Consider the following 20,136-nt stretch of genomic DNA (forward strand, 5'->3'; position numbering starts at 1 on the left):
TGTTTCCAGTCTGCATCCATTCTGCCCTTGCAACAACGATGGGCTTTCTCATCACTTACAGAAGGCGTTGCATTTGAGTCACATTTTGGATGAAATTGTCATGATTGGGTTTTGGTGAAGGAAGCTTTTTGGTGGAGTATTATACTTACAAATTGGTATTATACCTACACGATCTTAACCCAAATTAAACGTTTTTAGGAGTCAACGGTTTTAGACCAGGCCCAACCACTCATTCTCCATTCACATGTCCAGGCTAAAAATAATCACTCGGCAATCTAACGCCCCATGCTGGCTAAACTGACGCACTGAACATATTTAAAACAGAGAGATCTGAAGTTCGTACACTTTAATCGAAATACCGGGCTAATGCAGTAGATGGGTTGTATCTTGAAATTATTTCGCACCGTACGTAGCCAACCGTGATAGTCGGAGATGCAGGTGAAAGATAACAAACTAAGCACAGAGCATTAAAAAAAATCGTTTTCAGTTTAGAAAAAAAAACTATAGGATGCGGAACAAGAGGACAACTAACAAAAAGATTACGAACAGGATGACGAATATGACGTTGAACAATAGGATGGCAAACAATAGGACAGCAAACGATACGATGATGAATATGTCACCAATTCATGGCTTTAGGAAACATTATCTGGTTTGTGGCTTGGGTTCTCTCCACTGCCAAACAGGTCGTCGTCACTGAGCACGCTACAGGGTTCCCCCGTATGACTGTTTTCTGAAGAATATCCCACGTTATTTCCATGATGACCAGATTTAGGCAATCGTGATATAGGCGCTCGCTTGTATGTTATGAGGATTTTTGGGTTCCCAAACAACTATGTAGTCTTAGGCATTGCTTATACTGTAACGTAAATGGGATGTTCAGTAGTGTTGCCATTTGTCCGAGGTTGGTCATGACAATCCGGGATTTGCCATCTGTGTTTGGGTGGCAGGAATCTATTTGAATAAAATATGTGATGGTATTGTGTGGAACGTACAATAGTTACAGTATACTACACCGTTTTATAGATTTAGGTTGACTGAAACATTTTGGGGGTTTAGCTTTGGAAAAGGTGGCAATCCTACTTTTCAGTGTTTAAAAAACAGTCATGATACTCTAAAACCATATCCCGTTGAGACGTGTGTTTGGCTGGATCAGAGTTACATTCATGGTCATGCGTTGAATTAAACACCCCGAGTGGAATTTTCCACTTAGTTTGTCCTTTAAATTATGCGTGTTTTATGGTTAAACAAAGAGACTCTAGGGTTTTATGCAGCTGGACTTATGCATGCCTGATAGCCATAGCCATGACCACATTTGTCTGGTGTCTGGTTTTCGCTGCCCTTGTGGATTAAACAGCCATTGAGGTACTGTACTACGCTGCCTCATCTATGCTCCCTTCCTTCCCCAACCCCCAATGCCCTGTGTGGTGAAGTATGGTCAAATCACCCCTACAGTTCACATTACATGGAGAGCTATGCGCCAGCAGTGGATTGAAAAATTGGGCTGTACATTGGCAAAAACAATTTAGTTGGTGACAGCATTAACAGTGGTTATCATTCATATAGATGAGCTCTGCTGGCAAGGACTGTGGAACAAGCTATACAGCTGTTGACACTCTTCGAGGCTGGACAATGGGGTCTTCAGATTTCCCAAGACAGAGTTGGTGGTGGTAGTGAGGCATCGGGGCTAGTTACATTAAATATAGTTTCATAGTTTAAATTGTGAATGGGTTCAATTGGGCTCCAAGGGTGACGCTGTGCTCACAATCGTGTCTCACAGCAAGAATCGCCTGGGTGTTATTGTGTACTTGGGTGCATTTATTGTGTTCAATTATTATGCTCTCCCACCGGGTTCTCCGGTTACCTTCCATAGATTTAAAAAAATAACCCCAATGTGAGTGGTATTAGTCAAACAGCCCAATGCTGAAGCATTACTCGACAAGTTACTCAATTGGGATAGTAATCAGTAGCATCGCCCCCGCCTAATGCAAAATATGTGCTTGGCAGGACCCTCCTAAAAAAAGTCTTGAGACTCGGTCAGGCTTTCCTGGATGAAAAAAGGTATCAATTATGAAAAATTACATAAGTTGACGTTGATATATATTAATACACAGGATTGGATGCACATTTTTATAAAAATGTGAAGATAAAATGCGACTCGAGCTATATTGAGTTGAGTTTTGTGACTGACAATTCAGTTTAAATAAACACAATATGCGCTATTACATTAAAAAATATATATATGAAGTGGGGCCATGACCTGTCATCCTACTGCAGGATGACAGTTCGCGGTGGAAGAATGTATATTTATGGTAAAGAGGACCAAAATGCACTTCTTCAAGAAAAGAATGCCAATGGCTTTTTTTCCACAACGCACAAATACCGAGTGATTCATTAATTTAAAACAGCTACTATGTAGGGTGGTCCAGATGAATTGTGACCCCCCTCCCATTGAATTATCTAAAAGTATTTTTTGAAAGTAGGCTTTATTTCAAACATAAATGAATATGCAAGGGGGTGGGATTTTAGGAGTCAATTCATTGGGGGGGGGGGGGGTCACAAGACATCTGGACCTCCCCCCCCTTGTACCTCTGCAACGTTAACCATGCGACAGCGTCTCGACTGCCACAACTGAATCCACGGCTCTGCCATCTTACGCAGGGAAGGCTCCCCCGTGTGTGCGTGCCATCATTAAAGCCCGTGCAAATATATATAAATATATAAATTTCGATTTAAAGCTTTCGTGATTGCAGGGATTCATCTTCTTGGTTCTTTCGGTAAAGTCACGTAGAAGGGAAATAATAAAAATAAAACAATAAAATACAATTCTCACGACGTTTCGGCCACAACGCAAGCAGCCGTCATCCGGTGAAGAACAGGTCTGTCGGAAAGTCAGCGTAAATATATACTTTGCTGTTGAACACTCGTCGAAAACGAAGGCCCAATGCCCGAAACGTCACCAATTGTAAATCTGTTTTAACACGATGGTGGCTTTCGCGACCAATATTATCCATGATAGAGGGGTGGGTTAGATCGCGTAAATATAAACGTGTCGTTAAAACCCGCCACAGCCAATAATTAGTAAGGTTGGTCATGTAAACAGAACGTGCCAAATTGACGAGGCTGGTTGTAATTACTGGCGAAACGTCGTACTCAAATTGTAAATGTGGATTTACTCTCCAGCACACCGGTGTGCTGTACTAAGTAACGAATTGGCACGTTCTGTTTACGTGACAAACCTTATTGGCTGTGTCGGGTGGTGGCGGGATTAACGACACGTTTATATTTACGCGCTATAACCCAAAAACCTTGATTGTGAATGTTGTCTTGTTTGTTGGTGTAACTTGCTGGCCCGCCTCGACTGACTGGGACGTGTGTGAAAAAGAGCTTGATAGCTCATCGGATTCGTCCAGTCTAAAAATTCTGAAAAATGCATTTTTTTATGGGAATTTTTAAAAAAAAAAGAACTTCAGTGTGCGACTGTGGTCAATCCAGACCGTACATCGCATCACGGACGCAATGTCCCGATCCAAATTAAATTTTTTTACGAAATTAGGACACTGCAAGCGACAGCCTTCCACTGCAACCGGACGCGGTCACCCTGTCGCCTGACCACCGCGAGTGTGAAAACAAACAAAAAAATTGCAGCCGTGCGAACGAAGAAAATATTGATTCTGAAAGTTGTAAATCCTTGGGTTGAGTTGAATTATGATGATGACTCTCACCGCCCTAAACAAGATGGGGCCCGGGTTCAGCACGCGCGACTTACCCCCACCCCCACCCACTCCACCCACTCCCCACCTCCTCCACCCACTCCCCACCCCCACCCACCTCCCCTCCACCCACCCCACCCCACCTCCCCTCCACCCACCCCACCCACTCCCCCCCACCCCGCCCACTCGCCCCCACCCACCCCCCGGTCCGTTTCCGGGGCAACCACCCCAAGCAGTGGCGGCAGCGGCGGCGGCAAACAGCGGCGGCCAAAGGCGGGAGCAGCGAACAGAATCGGCGGCGACGGTGGTGGTGGTGGCGAGAGACGACAGCGACAGTCGAGCACGGAAGACTCCACGGCCCTCCCCGCGCTCCATCGACAGAACCCGGGGGTGCACGCAATGGTGAGCGGCGAAAGGCGAGGGAGAGAGCCACACTGTTTATCCTCGGCGTGGGGTTCAGGAAGGGGGGTCACTCCCCACCACCACCATCATCAACAACCCACCACCATCAACCCACCACCAACACGCAGGCCAAGGAGTCTCGCTCGGTGAAGAGAGGTTGGGGAGTCTGCGTTGTCGTTTAGGCCAATGGTGTCCGTCACCCTCCGATCAAATGTCCCGACTTGGGCCCGACTTGGGCCTCCTTCATCCTGCTGCTCCCACCTCGCCTGGGCCTCGCTCCTCCGCCCCGGTCGTCCATCGCGGCATTGCCACGATATCGTTACAATTAAGCTATTGACGGGGGGTGGACACTGTTAAGCGACGAGTGTATAGCGGGCTTGGGACGATGTCCGATGAGTTTAAGAGTTTAGGAATGGGGCGGTAGCGCACAATGTGTCTGGGACGTGTACGGCGCGGCTCGATAGCCCGTGGAGATGGAGCGATGAAATCGTCTCAACCCGAGCCAGGTCTGGCCTCCCTCGCCTCTACCAATTGTTCAGTCTTGGTTGCAATTGATTATAATCGCAGCCCGTTGTCAATCCACTGCTCGATGAACCGCCTCGCAGCGCCGTATCGGGCGGGCATGGGGATTGATCCATAATGTGGTTTAGCCACACAGGTTGGTTAAGCGGGGCACGCGAATCGTTTCAAGACGACATTGTTCCTAATCGAGTTTTTCTTGAGGTTATATCGGGTAAATATAATTGTGTCGTTAAACCCACCACCACCCGACACAGCCAAATTAGTGAGGGTTGTAACGTAAACAAAACATGCCAGTTAGTTACCTCATCGGAACCTCATTTGCCAGTAACAATATGATAATTGGGTTTTTTACCCTTTTATTTGGCAGATAAAAGGGTAAAAACCCAACTATCATATTTTGGCAGATAAAACCAATTATCATATTTTGTTACTAGCAAATGAGGTTCCAATGGTGTGTAAATGCTTACCCCGAGCTCTCATACTCTGATGGTTAATTGTCCTTGAGTTGTGCGCCTTTTGGCGTCATCTGGTCCAACACCATGTGAGACTAAGCTCTTAAGAAAAGCTGTCTCGGGTGTGGACCAATGAATTTCAAGGACAGTGCACACATTATCAGAGTTGTTTTTTGTTTGCATTCCGACCGCAGGTATTGTGGTCAATGCAAACATGACTCTGCAAAAAAGGTGTCAGTTTTGTTGCCAGATAAAAGGGTAAAAAACCAATGATCAATTAGTTACCTGTTCAGCACACCGGTTTGCTTTTCATCAATCCAAATCATTCGCGAGCACCGAAAGCTGGAACACCGGACTCGGATTGGGAAGAAAGGCAGTCGTTAGATGGCGTTAATGATCGCTCGGGCCGCCAGTTAAACCAAGGTGGTCGACTCTAAATGGGGAGACTCGATTCAAGAGAGAATCCAACCTTAATGGGTCGACTTGAATCAAAGGGATGAAGAAACAATGACGGCTGCTAAACCAAGGTGGAGTCGACATTCAAAAGGCATACGACCTGAACAAAGGTAGATTTTTCAATCTTTCTGCCCAATTTTATCGTTATTGCGCTATTGGTGTCACGTAACGAGACGAAGTATATAATTTCTCTCGCAGAGCAGTGCAACTCTTAGTGTTAGAAAACGGCCCGCGGAAGCGGACACCACAGAACTACCTCTGAAATCCCTTCAGGTGACCTCTGGCCCACGGAGTAGAGTTGTATGACAATCAAACTAATTTAATTCTCAGCGGGAATTTAATCAATGTCAGTCATGCGATGTTTTTTTGTGTGTATTCATTGATATTCGGGCTGAGGCCATCAACTCAACACTTTAGAACCCAGTTTAATGATGGGCGGCTCGGCTTGAATTTGGACCCAGGTTCTCAGCGGCGCCAGCTCAAACGCTCTGACGGTGAGCCACCCGGCTACCTCTCAATTCATGAGACTCTGGGAGTAGATGTCTGATCCTGTTCCCCATCTGCTGTCCTCCCAGGCGACTGGGTTCAGGAAACTGGGGGGTGCGGGTGGCGCTCAGCGTAAGAAGAGCGGACCCAAGCCCGAGCTGAGCGAGGAGCAGAAGCAGGAGATCAAGGAGGCCTTCGACCTCTTCGACGCAGATGGCTCGGGCACCATTGACGTCAAGGAGCTCAAGGTTTGGGTGGCTGCCTGTCCGTCACTGCCTGCCAGTCAATATCTGGATGGCATTCTTCTTCTTTCGTACGGCTGATGTAGATGCAGAGCAGCAACTACAATTTCACATTCAGGTGGTCAAGCCAGATAACCGCGTCAGAAGCAGTGGAGTAGTGTATCGCTGTGATGTCTCCTTCGTATTTGTGGAACGGGCATTGCGTCATATGTTGTTGTACGGTCTGTTCTGGATGACCAGTCGCACATTGGAAAGTTTCCGTTTGTGCATCAGGTATCCACATCTGCCATGGTTTGTGCAGATACGGTTTATAACTTTCATTGACAACTATACTGTTGTCTTGCCTGTCACCAACCAGATCAGTCTTTTACTGCCTATTTTACTTTTGGAGTGCCTGTCTGCCACTGTCTACTTATCAATGCCTGTTTGTTAGGATGCCTACCTACCATTGCTTGCTTGTGAGAATGTTTGCCTGCCTGCTAGGGATGTTCTGTCATTGCCTGCTTATAATTGTCTGCCTGCCTGCCTGCAGTATTTTCTACTGCCTGGCATGTTTTTGCACCTAAAATTACAGATGCTGAAATTTTAAATGAAAAATGTTTACTCCATGTACACTGAAATACAGACAAAAAAGCACATGGATTTCAGAGCATGTAAGTAAAAACGTCAAATTTCAAATAGTTAAGTGGGCTTAGGCAGGATGCTTCGTTTGAAGGGATGATGCTGGTCAGACAAAGATGGATTGGCATCCAAAGCAGGGTATACGCTCGAGAGGATGTCCACTGCGGATATGAAACAATGAAATCAGCTTACCTACAGGTGTGAATTGGATTGTTGCAATGCAAGTCCTTCAGAGATGGAGATGGCTTGGGTAGCCTTTCATCTAGCAATGGATTCCTCTGGACCGATGATGATACACATGCATAGATATTATATATGTGAGGAATGTACATTCAGCAGTCACACAATGCATTGCACATTATAATGTTGTAATTTTGCCTGCAGGTGGCAATGCGTGCACTCGGATTTGAGCCCAAAAAGGAAGAGATCAAGAAAATGATTGCGGATTTTGACAAGGATGGTTCGGGAAAAATCAACTTCAACGACTTCCTGGCCATGATGACTCAGAAGATGGTAAGTCTGCCCTTTGATCTTATGTATAAAACAAACATTATTCATATCAACTTTTAACACGCACAGTATTCACTCGCTCAAAGAGAACTCGGGCACGAAGGAGCTATTGACAAGTGGTAAATGCAGCCATATCACGTGACATGCAAGGCATGTTGGAACCGATCCTATCGTACCATTTACTGTCTTTAATTTGGCTTTTGCATGTCTTCCCCACACCTCCAATTAGCATGGTTGGCTATATATGGTGCGAAAGAAGTTATATATGCATACATAATTATTCAAAAAAAATTACTTTGAAGCAATACACTGGCGCATCTTCTCCAATATCACGTAATTAACAACGTTCTATCGGTCTTTGTGTTGTCAGAGTGAGAAGGACTCAAGGGAGGAGATCCTGAAGGCTTTCCGCCTATTTGACGACGATGAAACGGGCAAGATCTCCTTTAAGAACCTCAAGAGAGTGGCCAAAGAACTGGGGGAGACCCTGACGGACGAGGAACTGCAGGTGAGTGGCTGCACATCTTACACACACACACCTAGTGGATAGAGAGGCTGGATCTTTGCCGGTATGAGTCTGATGGAAGGCACAGAAATTTCAGGCAGACGTACTGCTTCAACACCTCAATGTGCTGCGTTGGACAAGATTCAGTTCAATCTTAATGCCGATTTCCCTGCTGCATCGACCAGAGATCACTTGAATGTATCTCCGTGGTAGCTCTACGATTTCCGCTTCTGAGAACCATTCTCTGCACTGCTAAGTGATCCGAATACATTCTTCAAATGTCACGACACCGATTGCAGTCAGGATAAAAATGCGTACGAAATGACAATCATCGATGAATGGTTACATGTTTATGCAGATATTCTAAATTTCGATTTAAAGCTTTCGTGACTGCAGGGATTCATCTTCTTGGTTCTTTTGGTAAAGTCACGTAGAAGGGAAATAATAAAATAATAAAAATAAAACATAATAAAATACAATTCTCACGACGTTTTGGCCACAACGCAATTAGCCGTCCTCAGGTGAAGAACAGGGCTGTCGGAAAGACAGATATTCTACTTAAGTGCCTCAATTACATCAACCATGAACATTCCACTGTTGGATGAATGCCTCCCCAAGCCGTCGCCATCTGTCGTTCTTGCGACCGCCCCCCCCCCCACCCCCGATTACATTCGCCGCAATTGGTTGCCTCTTCTGGTCTCTCTTCCCCAACCCCCCAAATCTTGGTTGCAGGAAATGATCGATGAGGCTGATCGTGACGGTGATGGGGAGATAAACGAGGAGGAGTTCCTGCGTGTCATGAAGAAAACAAGTCTTTACTGACCCTTGCCTCAACTCCCGGCCTTACCTGCCCACCGGCACACATTTGTACACACCTACACCTGTATTAGGGGTGCCGCGGCAGGCAATGCAGTTCGGACACTGGCTGTATTTATAGAGTATTCCTGTTTCTATCATTTTTTAAAACTGACTTTTTTTTGTTTTTGCATGTGCTGTGTCAAATCTAAAAAAATATCTGCAGTTTTTGTACATCTTGTGGCTGTGCTTGTATTGATGACAGTATACATCTTAAAGTGTAATTGTATTAGTTTTATAAACAGATGTGAAACGTTTTAAAATGTCAAAAGAGTTTAATAAAAGTTACTTGATTGAAGCAATTGTGGTTATAATTTACAATATGTAAAGTGGTGTGGCCCTAAAAGGGTTATTCCAACCATATACAAAATTTACAAAACTAATGCATTTGTGTATAGCATGAAGGTTTAAGTTAACGACAGTGCTCTTCACAAAAATCTTCATTAATCTATTATTGCAATTTCATTTTGACAAGTACAGTTAGTGCATTTTCTATCATTCAGGGCAATCAAAACGTTCACTCAAGAGGCCACAAATCACTTGCTGCAAATTGTGTAAAGCACAAATCCCAATGGTGCATCACACCCACAGTGCGACCATGTCAAAACATTCAACATGTGTACATATGAAGCTCTTATTAATCCACTGCTGGATGAGGGCCTCCCCCCACCGTGTAGGGTCATGGGTTAGTGAATGCAAGCATCGAAGTATAGTACAATGGATTTTGCTGCACTGCCCACCATGCAGCCCCGTAGCCTGTAACATGTCATGCACCGTGGTTGCCCATCCAGGCACTATCCAGGCTCAACTCATCTTAGCTTCCAAGAAGTTATGAAAATTGGGCACATTCTGCGTGATTTGGTCAGACGGTCTACAGGCATAGCCGGATCAATTATAAAATTGTGCATCCCAAGTGACTTCGTCCTCGCCACAACCACACTCGCCCATCGCCACAAGAGCCATGGCGGCGGGGTTTTTAGCTAAGGCAGCGGTGCCTCTTCGTATGTTATGCTCACAAACGGCGGCTTCATGGGCAGCAACCAGTACTCGGAGTTATAGTAAAGAAAGAAGCGGTGCTGCAAGACCAGCTCCCCGTAAATATTTAACACGCTCAATAGCAGCCCCAGCAGCGACTGGTTCGGCTGGAAATTGGTGTAGAAGCTGCGGATTTCCTTTGCCAACTTAATGGCCTCCTTCGACGCCGTCCCGAAGATGGTGCTGGCATTGCCCAGGAGATGGGGCTCCCCGCAGTAGAGGTTGAGGCGCGTGTAGTGTGTGCGCAGGCCTGGCTTGAACATCGCCCCCAACTCGGCGAGCCTCTTGAAGGTGCGCTGTACGAAGCGCGAGCAGTCGTACGATTCGAACCACGAGGTGGCGTTGAGCTCCTCACCGCTCCGCACCGTCCACGTCTCGTAGTAGACGCCCGTGTCGTTGTCGTGCCGTACCCACTTGGCCAAGTTGTTAAACGTCTCGCCTGTGAAGGGATGGGAGGCCGGGGCTTAATTTCGCTCTGAATATTAAGGTAATTTGTCAAACGTGCTACGGGCATGCTCCCTGCTTCTTGACCAAACTACGGTTATCGTCTCTCTTGACTGGCAAATCCTCACATACATTGGTGTTTTACGCAATAAGACATTCCCACTCTGCCGCCACTCAATGTCATAATTGTAATGGTCTTTGCCCATAAGAGCTTCAAGATGACGAAGAATCAATTCGCATCTTTCAATGCGCAGTGCAACATTTGGTGTTAGGGAATGGTTTGCAGAAGCAGATATCACAGAGCGACCTCTGAAACCCCTTGGATTTATCCAAATTAAGTGCAGATGCGAACGTAATGTTAGGGTTTTTTTCTGCTGCAGTCATTGATGACTGGGCTGAGACTGCCAACTTACAACACTTGCGAAACGTATCAATTTGCTAATTTCGTTCGTGAAAATTGTTCATCTTACCCAGTGAGTTCAAACTATACAATAATTGGTGCATTAAATATTTTTTGGCTATGTCGGTTGAAGGAGGGTCTGAATGACACAAAGGTGGCCAGATCATCGCATGGCCTAACCCAAATATGAAATGTAAATCACAATATTGGCTGAGAAAACCTATGTATTAATTTCACTATCCTTGGTGTTTCAATGCAAGGCATTGAACGAGTCGCACCTGTGGCCTCGGCAACCTTCAGCATGGTGCCGTTCTCTTGCCAGTGGCGCTCATCCAGGCCGGCGTAGAAGCAGGCGGCGCCCTGGTTGCACCAGAATGGCGCGGAGAGACCGGCGCGCAGGTGCGGGAAGGTGCAGTTCCCCAGCTGGAAGAGCTCGTACCACTCGAGCGTGAAGGCGTGTCCCGTGAGCGCGCTCCGGAACCCGATGGCATCATGCATGATGTTCTGTGGAGGGCGTACAGATTGGCGAGAGGCGATAAGTACGACGTGAATACGAAGAGAAGCGGCGCTTTCGTCACTGTCGTTTGCCTGTAACACATTACGACAGTAGAGATTCTACAAACTGTCACGATTCACGGCCATCATTTGATTCGACAATTGATTATTCTTTCTTCTATTGTGGTGAACGAAGCAACCTCTATAGTCACAGCAGGGGTTACTTGAACCCAATACATACAAGGGTCACTTCCTATCATCAGCCATGATTATAAACTCAGGAAATGAGGGCGCCTCGTGCAGTCGCCATCTCTCAGTCTCATGGTGCAACAATCTATCCAACTCCTGCTGATTTCACTGCCCCATCTCCAAGATCGTCAAAAACTCGGGCACGCTCCCGACTTTGGCTGCCACTCCGTCATTAGTTTTAAGCACTGGACGTCATCTCATTTACTATTGTTTACAGCCAGTATGTGACTGGTTTGTGTTCGTTCCCCAATCCACATGTTCCTCTGTCTCCCTGCTCAATTAGGAGCATGCAATTTCCCATGCTTCTTTGCGTGCTTTGTTACAATTTGTTTGTTAATGTCCATGGATCTGATCCATGTCATCGAGACCATACATACAACAATAGTGAAGCTTTAACAAGATAATTATTTTTTACAGATTGTCATCTAGAGCAGGGGTCCCCAACCCCCGGGCCGCGGACCGGTACTGGTCCGTGGCCTGTTAGGAACCGGGCCGCACAGCAGCACGAGGTGAGAGCGGTGAGTCCGCGCGTGGCCCGTCCCCATTGTTTTATTTACCACGTCCGTCCGCGCCTCTTTCCCGTACTGCGCACTTGTCTCAGTTACAGTTTTGGTAAGCCCACAAGCTAACCTGAGCAAACATGAGAAAAAGCAAACGTCGATTGGAGAGCTTCTTTGAAAAGGGAGAAAGACCCAATGATGAAACCCCCCTGCCCCGGTCCGTGAAAAAATTGTCTTCCACGAAACCGGTCCCACTCCCAGCACTGCTCACTTTCTCCTCTCACCCCCCGCCACCCCCCCCCCCGGCATTTTGTTCTTGCTCCCTCGCTCCTCATTCCCTCTAGTGAGCAGCACTACAGTCCTCCTACCCCAACCCCCCCCTCTCTATCTCTCCTCCCTAGCTCCTCCCCCCCTCTCTTACCTATATAGCCTCTTGTTACAGCAGCCCTTTTGCCCACTTCAGCAATTGTTTCTTGCTGTGGTTGCTCACTTGATGACGGACGTCATGATTTAATTTATTTTATTTTATATCTACGTGACTTTACCGAAAGAACCAAAGAGTATGAACAGTATAAGTGTATGCGCTTGACAGGTATTGTACAGACCTACAGAACTCATATAATACATTAGATGATAATACCAACACATTATTTTACTGTTAGTCGTGAAAGATCTAAATATTCCAAAATGTAAAGCTATTTCCCATCAGGGACCGTTTATAAAATGTAAGCGCGTAGTTATGCGTAGATTAAAATAAATTTAAGCTTTAAATACATGCATCTAATTGTGCTTGCAATAATTTATTCTTTTAAATCTACAACAAAAATGTGCCAATTATACAGAGTGTTTAAAAAAGATGGACCCACTTTGAAATCGCTATATCTCTGCAACCACGACCGCCCATGAATGAAACTATTACCACTTGAAAGGGCGGGACATAGAGAGGGCGGGAGATAGAGAGGGCGGCGCATAGAGTTTCAAATGATTACCGCTAGATGCCTCTCCCAGCGCACACACAGCCCCTAGCCTCAGTCATTCGCAAGATGGTGACCCCGCAACACAAGGCGTTTTGCGTTCTGCAGTTCAGCTTAGGTGGCTAAGCGGTAGCGCGAGCAGCTCGCAATTGAAAGGTAGAGGAGTTCAAATCCTGGTTGGGGGTTGATTCAGTCCTTCATCTCTACGGGGTACATAAAATAAGTATCACTTCATGGATATGTCAACTGAGGTTGTCCTGTGGAGAAACCCGCTCCCGCCATACAGTTGTGGTACTTCCATTCCTGGCCCAGGGCTGTAAACAGTGCTCATTTGAGCAATAAATCACCTTGACTACCGACATTGTTTCGGCGAAAGGAGTGAACAAATTGGTAAAGTGACGAATTCGTGACAGATTCAAGAATCCACCGATATCTCCTGGCCACCTCGTATCCTAACCCTTACAATACCTGCTATTCATAGGCAGTCTCCCATGCAAGTATAAGCCAGGCTGCATGGCTTCTGAGACCTGACAAAATGGGGCACATTGAGGGCCATTTGGTCGTAGGTTATAATTACTAGGCCGTGATCCGAGTGCCGAGTACCACAACAACAAAAGCATGACTGCTCACAAATTTTCCCAGGAGGTCGCCAAACTTGAACTCCCAGACGGGCGCCTTGAGCAGGAACACTTCCAGCACATCCTCGGGGGCCATGGCGGGGATGGAACCCCCCGGGTCTCCGTCGGGGCAAAACGTGTAGCGCGCTTGGCAGAAGGGGTCCGGGGTCGGTCGGAAGTTCACCCGTCTGTGTACGCACAGCCAACGCACTCTCGCTCAGCTGTCTGTCGTATTTTTGGGTTGTACCTTGTGTTGTTAGGCATGATGTTCGACTATTCGCTCCACGTGCTGAGAGCGTCTTCAAGAAATTATTAGAACTCACTCTACGTCGATTATATGGAATTTCTGACAATACTGGCAGCAGTGGAAATATCACAATATAGAAATAATAATCATAATGTCAATCAACTGCTGGAAGAAGGCCTTCCCATGCTGTTTTGATCATGGGGGTTTGTTTGATCATACTTCACCAAGCTGGTCAATGTAGGATGGTGAAGTGGGGGGTAGGGGTCCAGGATTAGTTCAGATATCACTCCCCATTGATGTCAACCATGGTCATAAATAAAACTCAAGTTTCCAGGTTCATAGCACAGTGCCACACTCATTCATAATCATAGGCAACTGAAATTTAAACACAACACTGATTTACTTGTGTAAATGTATACCGTATACATTATATATTTAGAAATGTTGTATATGAGTAATTATGTGTTTGCTATCGATGCATCAATCTACACTCTGGACACCCTTGCAAACGTGACGTTCCATCTCAAGTGATTTTACAGGTGATATATTTTAATAAGTAAAAAATAAATATGTAAAATGAATAAAGCCACCATGTGTCCTGTGACACTGGCTTCCTCCTGACCTGTAGGGCACAGGCCAGTGTGGTTTGTTCACCAAGTCGTCAGGGTCAGCAGAGTCAGCCCAGGTAGCCCTGGCTCCAGCATGACCTTTGACCATGAGCAGAGCAAAGAGCAGAGCAGACTGGAGCCAGCAACCTCCCAGGACTTGACCACGCCAGGGCACAACCCCCACGGTCACATCCATGTCCTAAACAATACGGACACATTATCAGCTCTCTGTTGAGTTGGTGGTCTAGACAAGGCTGAGGACAATGTACAAGCAATGTGGTGGTCACAGGACATGTACACAAGGCATGATGGGAGTTTTGCCTCCTGCTGTTTGTGTCTTGATATTTCTTTCCAATGTCACATTCACAGCAGATTGGTACATGCGTAATGACATGGTGACATCTGTTGGACGGGAAAGGGAAGCATGGGTACGGGCACGGTTAAAGTAACAACCAATCAGGGAAGGAGAGGTGTCTGGGGCTGAGGTAACAGGTGGGGTTAGCCGAGATATTCCGGGAACCTGCTCGAAGGTTCCACGAGAGGGCGTGGCCGGAGGCGGGGCCTAGTCACACCTGGAGGGATATAAGGGGGAGCGGGCTCAGGGTTTGAGTGTGGATTCTTGGGTCCTGGCTGCGTCGCTGCTCGCCGTCATCTCTCTCCGTCGTCCGGCCACGTGAAAGATCTCCTGCGGGGGTTCCATCGCCATCCTCGGCATGCCGCCAGCCAGCGACATAGCCGAGTGAGGGCGGTGAGACCACACCGAGTGATTGGCTGTGTGTAGCCAATAGAGACGTTAATATCTAAGTGTTGGCCTGTGCTGTGCCCAGTGTGAGAAATAAAAGAAGTACCCTGTACACGACGTGTCGCGGAAGTCGCTCATTACACACGCAATAAACACGTCTGAAAAGTAATCTATTCGTTTGTACCGCAGTAGAAACAGCATTAAACTCATGTCAGCCAAGCGTGGGGGCATACTCAGCACGTCGCAGAATCCATCCTCCAGCCAACAACTTCTATGATCAGGGCTTAATTTCTCACTGATGATTTCCAGGTGGCTGTATAGGAAGCAGCACAGTAACGATTGAACAGGGAAGTAAAGTCCCAAGTTCAATCTTAAATTGAAGCTTAAATAAAATTATTTACAGTTTAGCATTATATACGATGTGTATGTTTTTCTAATTACATTTAAAGCACAACAAATGTAATTACAATCTTTAAATACACTGCATACCTGTCAACTCCTTATCAGACCAATTCAGAGACCTTTTTGGTCACCCCGTGCCCTTATAAATGTCAACGTTCATCCTACAAATTCCCATTACAAGGGAGAAACAGAAAGACATTTTGTTGTGCCCGTATTGAAACGGCTGTACGCCGTATGGATCTGAAAACGCAATTTCCCTGTACAAGAATACGGGTGACACCGTATGGGTTGACACGTTTGACACTGGATGTGGTCTTCATGGAACCAGTGGAGTTTTGTTCATGGAACGGCCCTACCGGGGCACCCCACCTCTGAATCGGCCCGCATTTTCGGTTGCACACGACCCACTAAAGAATTAAGCAATACTGAGATTAGAGAAATAAAATACCATTTGCACTACAGTGCTACAGTATAGATAGGAAAACTGCTGAACACGAAACGCAAGCAGCAGTGCCAATAACACACAACACAGAACGTACAATACACAAACCCACCAATGCAATACAACAAGATCACCGTGAAGGTGCGGCATTTGATGCCATACTTTTAGGCAATATATATGTGTCCTTGATGTTTATGTGTTACAATCAAGTTTGTTATAATCAAGTTCAAATAACTTACAAAACATGTAAGTGCGGTACTGTATGCACGCTCACAGACGTAAACATAAACCATGACGCATCGCCACATACAGAATTAATGCGACAACACAAAAGAGTTACACGATAAGTTCACCTTGATGTGACAAACACCACATGGTTAAATCTGATCATCAAAACCGTCAAAAATGTTTTACCATAAAGACCGAACGGGCCACCCCCCTGAGGCCTACTGCCCCGAACCGGAACAGGAGCGCCAATGCCGGCCGCGGATCTACGCCAGAGAGGTGTCTGTCCGGGACACCGACCGATACATTTACATAGCCGCATTAACATAACGAAGCCATTTATTCTACAGCAAAAACGATACCAATGACAACAGCAACGTTAATAACCCGATGCTGATACTGTACACGTCAATATGTATGGCTATATGTAAATAAGGAACATCACCAGAGCGCTGTGACTTTACCGTGAGAGAGAAGCTCTGGCGAATGGCGCGGGGTGTGAGTGGCACCACGTGGCAGAGTGGAGAATTTCAACATCACGACTCCCCAAACTCACGGAAGCCTCCTCAATCGCTGACTCTTCTTTGGAATCTCACCACTCATCACATTACCTGACAAGGCTGACCAGTCACCAACTCACCTGACCTCTACCACGAGCAATATCAACTCATCTGACCCTTACAATTCACTGTCACCAACTAATACCGTGTCAACCCATACGGTCTACCCGTATTCTTGTACAAGGACATTTAGTTTTCAGGGCAACAAAAATGTTTTGTCTATTTCTTTGTGTTTCTCCCTTGTGATGGGACTTTGTCGGATGAACGTTGAGATGTATAAGGGCACGGAGTGACCAATACGGTCTGAATTGGTTTGCAATAAGGTAGGGCACTGATAATGGGTTGACAGGTATGCCCGACTCACCTTACCCTCACCAACCCACCTCACCCTCAGCAGTCATCAATTCACCTGAAGCTAACCAATCGCCCACTTACTTGACGCTCACCACTCAATTCACCTGACCCTGAACCACTCAAACGCCAGCTCGCCTTTCTCTCAGCGATTCATCTGGCCCTCACCATTTCACCGATCAACTCACCTGACCCTGACCACTCACCAATCATCAACTCACCTGACCCTCACCACTCAACTCTCACCAACTCACATCGCCCTCAACAGTCACCAACCCACCGGGTCCTCACCAGCCATCAACTCAGCTGAACTTACTCGGATCAAACTACTCCATTCGACGACCCCGCCGACACAACCTCGAAAGATCTCCACAAACAAAACAAAAAACCACGAGCCAAATTGCTGGTCGAGGAAGGCGCGCAAGCAGTCGGCCTCTGGCACCGCCGACCTTCCACTGCAATTCTTCTCGCCTCTGGAAGTCGGACAAGGAGAAAGCCCTTCTCCCCGATGGAGGTGATCTTCCAGTCTCACTACGCTTGGTGGCGAATGAGGAATCTCTTCCTATGGATGTAGGAAGGGCATACGGGTCATCCATCACATTCCGCAAGTGTCTTTCTCCGATGTCCATCGGTCCTGTGGAGGGGAGGGGGGTCTCAGCACGCAAGGAGTTTGCCTCCACAGCAACGCGAAGGGAAACTCAACATTGAGGCTGGCTGAGGCTTCGGTATCTGGACAAATCGACCTCATCACTCACTCTCGGTCGTCTCGGCACTCTCTCTTTGCGCCTGGTCCGTGCCACTTGGCAGCGCTGTGCCAGCGACCGTTGTTGGCTGTCTCGGTCTTGGCCTTCACTCTTTCAAAGGAGGATTCTTCCTCCAAAGTGGCGAACGCTCAGACTTTTCGGGGGGCGGGGGGGACCGAAGGGCAATACTCTGCTGTACACTATATTCCACGTGTATGTACAAAGAACCCCCTGAATAGCCATGAACAGACTGTAGGAGCAAGTGCTGTTACCACTTAATAGACTCTACAGATCTCCTGGTCACACGCAACATGAGGAACATTGATAAAAGTATCACCAAATGAAAGCATTACATGTACACGTGTACGGTATTGAGTTTATGGTACAGCGCATACACAGTACACATTTAGAAACATGCGTTTGGAGTATTTGGCTGCTATAAATTTCCACCCGATAAGCCACTTCGGTGAGCTATCATTTGTGGTAGCCAGGTCGCTTCTGAAAAAGAGCTATAGAGCTCAGTGGGCCTTACCTGGTAAAATTAAAAAAATACATTCGTTGATAGTTTTAGCTCTTAACACAATTTTACTTCTTATTTTTCAAAGGCGGCATCGCCGGCCCTTGGAGGACCTGGGAAGAAACGGAAAACGTCGTCTCTATCGCGAGCAGAGGGTGCAGAGGAAGAACACAGAGGAAGAACGTACGGAGATCCCACAACAGCAAAAGACAATGACATTAACGATATTTATGACATGTACTTTTAATACTATACTTAGGTTTGTTTCGGTAAAGTCAAGTAGGTAAAAAAAATGTAATAAAAGTAAAATAAAAATGAAATAAAAATCACGACGTTTCGGAGGCAACACAAGTTTCCGTCTTCAGGTGGAACCGTCACAGCACGATAGCTGTGTTGCCTCCGAAACGTCGTGATTTTTATTTTACTTTTATAAATTTCATATTTTTACCTACGTGACTTTACCGAAAAAACCTAAGAATATGAATCCTTGCAGTCACGAAAGCTTCAAATCTAGAATTACTTTTAATACGTTCACGGCAATACAAGTTAACGTTGCCTGCTACTTCATTGTCTGTGTTTATTCATGGGACGAGTGAGGAAATCAGTGAGGCACTTCGTTCACGTCTCGCCTTATCTTTTCATACATTTATAAAGCGCCTTAACACAGGCGCTGTACAGTCAACTATGGTACAATATGTTTGGCGAGATGAAACGATACGAGTGGATGGGATGTGTGTAAACTTAGGTGGTGGTGACGATGCGTGGAATAAACGAAAATGGAAATGAGAAGAGTGGAGTGATGATGGGTGACCATGGGGAGTTGGGGACAGGGAAGTACACACAGAGAGACAGCGAACAGATGGTTGCTTCTTCACGCGTGAGTGAAGAGCCTGATCTCTCGCACATCATCACGTGTAAGACTGCTTATCTAGATTTTACATTCTCAGGCGAGCTGATGGCTGTGAGTTTGGCGAGGGTCAAGTGAGTGGGTTCCCGTGAGTGGCGAGTCAGATGAGTGTCCTTTTGCGATGGGGGTCAAGTGAATTCGCTGGTGAGGGTTAGGCGAGTAGATGACTGGTGATTAGCGATGGTCAGGTTAATTTATGAGTGGTGAGGCTCAGGTGAGTTGCATGTGTATGTTGAACTTCTTTCGCACCGTGCACAGCCAAACGTGCTCGTTGGAGGTGCGGGGAGAAGGACAACGGATTAAACACAAAAAGGAGTTCTAAAGGAATGTATTTTATTGCGAGTGGTGAGGGTCAGGTGGGTTCATGGCTGGTGAGTAGAGAGGATCAGGGGAGCTGACTGGTGAGCTGAGTGGTAAATGTGTGGTGTCGTGTGTCAGGTGACCTCGGCTGCAGAGCGGGCTGGCAAGCCACAAATGTAACAAAAACGTTGAGTGTGGGCTGGGGTCCATGGAGCACACATTTATATATATATTTTTTATGTTTTTAACAATTCCTCTATTTGTACAACACTCAACATTGCGGTAGAAGCCACTCGACTCGCCAGCGAAACGACTTCCTATATCCAGTTCACTTTTGTAAAAAATACGAGCCACATTTCTCACAATAAGCGTGTCGGTACTTTCTCAGGCCTTTACACAATACAAACTAGGCGTTTAGTGATTGGCGCCTGTCAAACTACTCATGATTATATTCATTTTCACGATTCAGGGCCCCGATTGTATCCAATGATATTATTTACCCCCACCACCCACGTACAATGTGGTGTATAATAGTGTCCTTAAGAGGCTGCAGGATGTCACGTAAATCATTTCTGTAGGACTGCATGTTTTTAGGGTCGTGCTGTATCTGCCAA

The 20,136-nt window shown here is 46.4% G+C and overlaps 2 protein-coding genes across 4 annotated transcripts; one reads left to right on the plus strand and one right to left on the minus strand.

Moving 5' to 3' along the window:
• The first annotated feature begins 3,895 nt into the window (after positions 1 to 3,895).
• LOC144724012 (uncharacterized) lies at positions 3,896 to 9,062 on the plus strand. Its single transcript, XM_078602837.1, has 5 exons — positions 3,896 to 4,115; positions 6,121 to 6,279; positions 7,279 to 7,407; positions 7,775 to 7,912; positions 8,642 to 9,062. The coding sequence occupies exons 1-5, from the start codon at positions 4,113 to 4,115 to the stop codon at positions 8,729 to 8,731; spliced, it is 519 nt and encodes a 172-aa protein (XP_078458963.1). The 5' UTR covers positions 3,896 to 4,112; the 3' UTR covers positions 8,732 to 9,062.
• LOC144724011 (bis(monoacylglycero)phosphate synthase CLN5-like) lies at positions 9,020 to 16,684 on the minus strand. Of its 3 annotated transcripts, none has more exons than XM_078602834.1 (5): positions 16,609 to 16,684; positions 14,348 to 14,532; positions 13,492 to 13,666; positions 10,922 to 11,147; positions 9,020 to 10,238 (listed from the first exon to the last, which is right to left on the minus strand). In XM_078602834.1, the coding sequence occupies exons 2-5, from the start codon at positions 14,527 to 14,529 to the stop codon at positions 9,745 to 9,747; spliced, it is 1,077 nt and encodes a 358-aa protein (XP_078458960.1). In that variant the 5' UTR covers positions 14,530 to 14,532; positions 16,609 to 16,684; the 3' UTR covers positions 9,020 to 9,744. The 3 variants fall into 3 exon arrangements, with proteins under 3 accessions (XP_078458960.1, XP_078458961.1, XP_078458962.1); XM_078602835.1 differs by having other exon boundaries at positions 16,590 to 16,656; XM_078602836.1 differs by lacking the exon at positions 16,609 to 16,684 and adding an exon at positions 16,334 to 16,562.
• Between the last annotated feature and the right edge of the window lie 3,452 nt (positions 16,685 to 20,136).

Source organism: Lampetra planeri, chromosome 19 (assembly GCF_965212315.1).
Source record: "Lampetra planeri chromosome 19, kcLamPlan1.2.h2, whole genome shotgun sequence".
Taxonomy (NCBI): domain Eukaryota; kingdom Metazoa; phylum Chordata; class Hyperoartia; order Petromyzontiformes; family Petromyzontidae; genus Lampetra; species Lampetra planeri.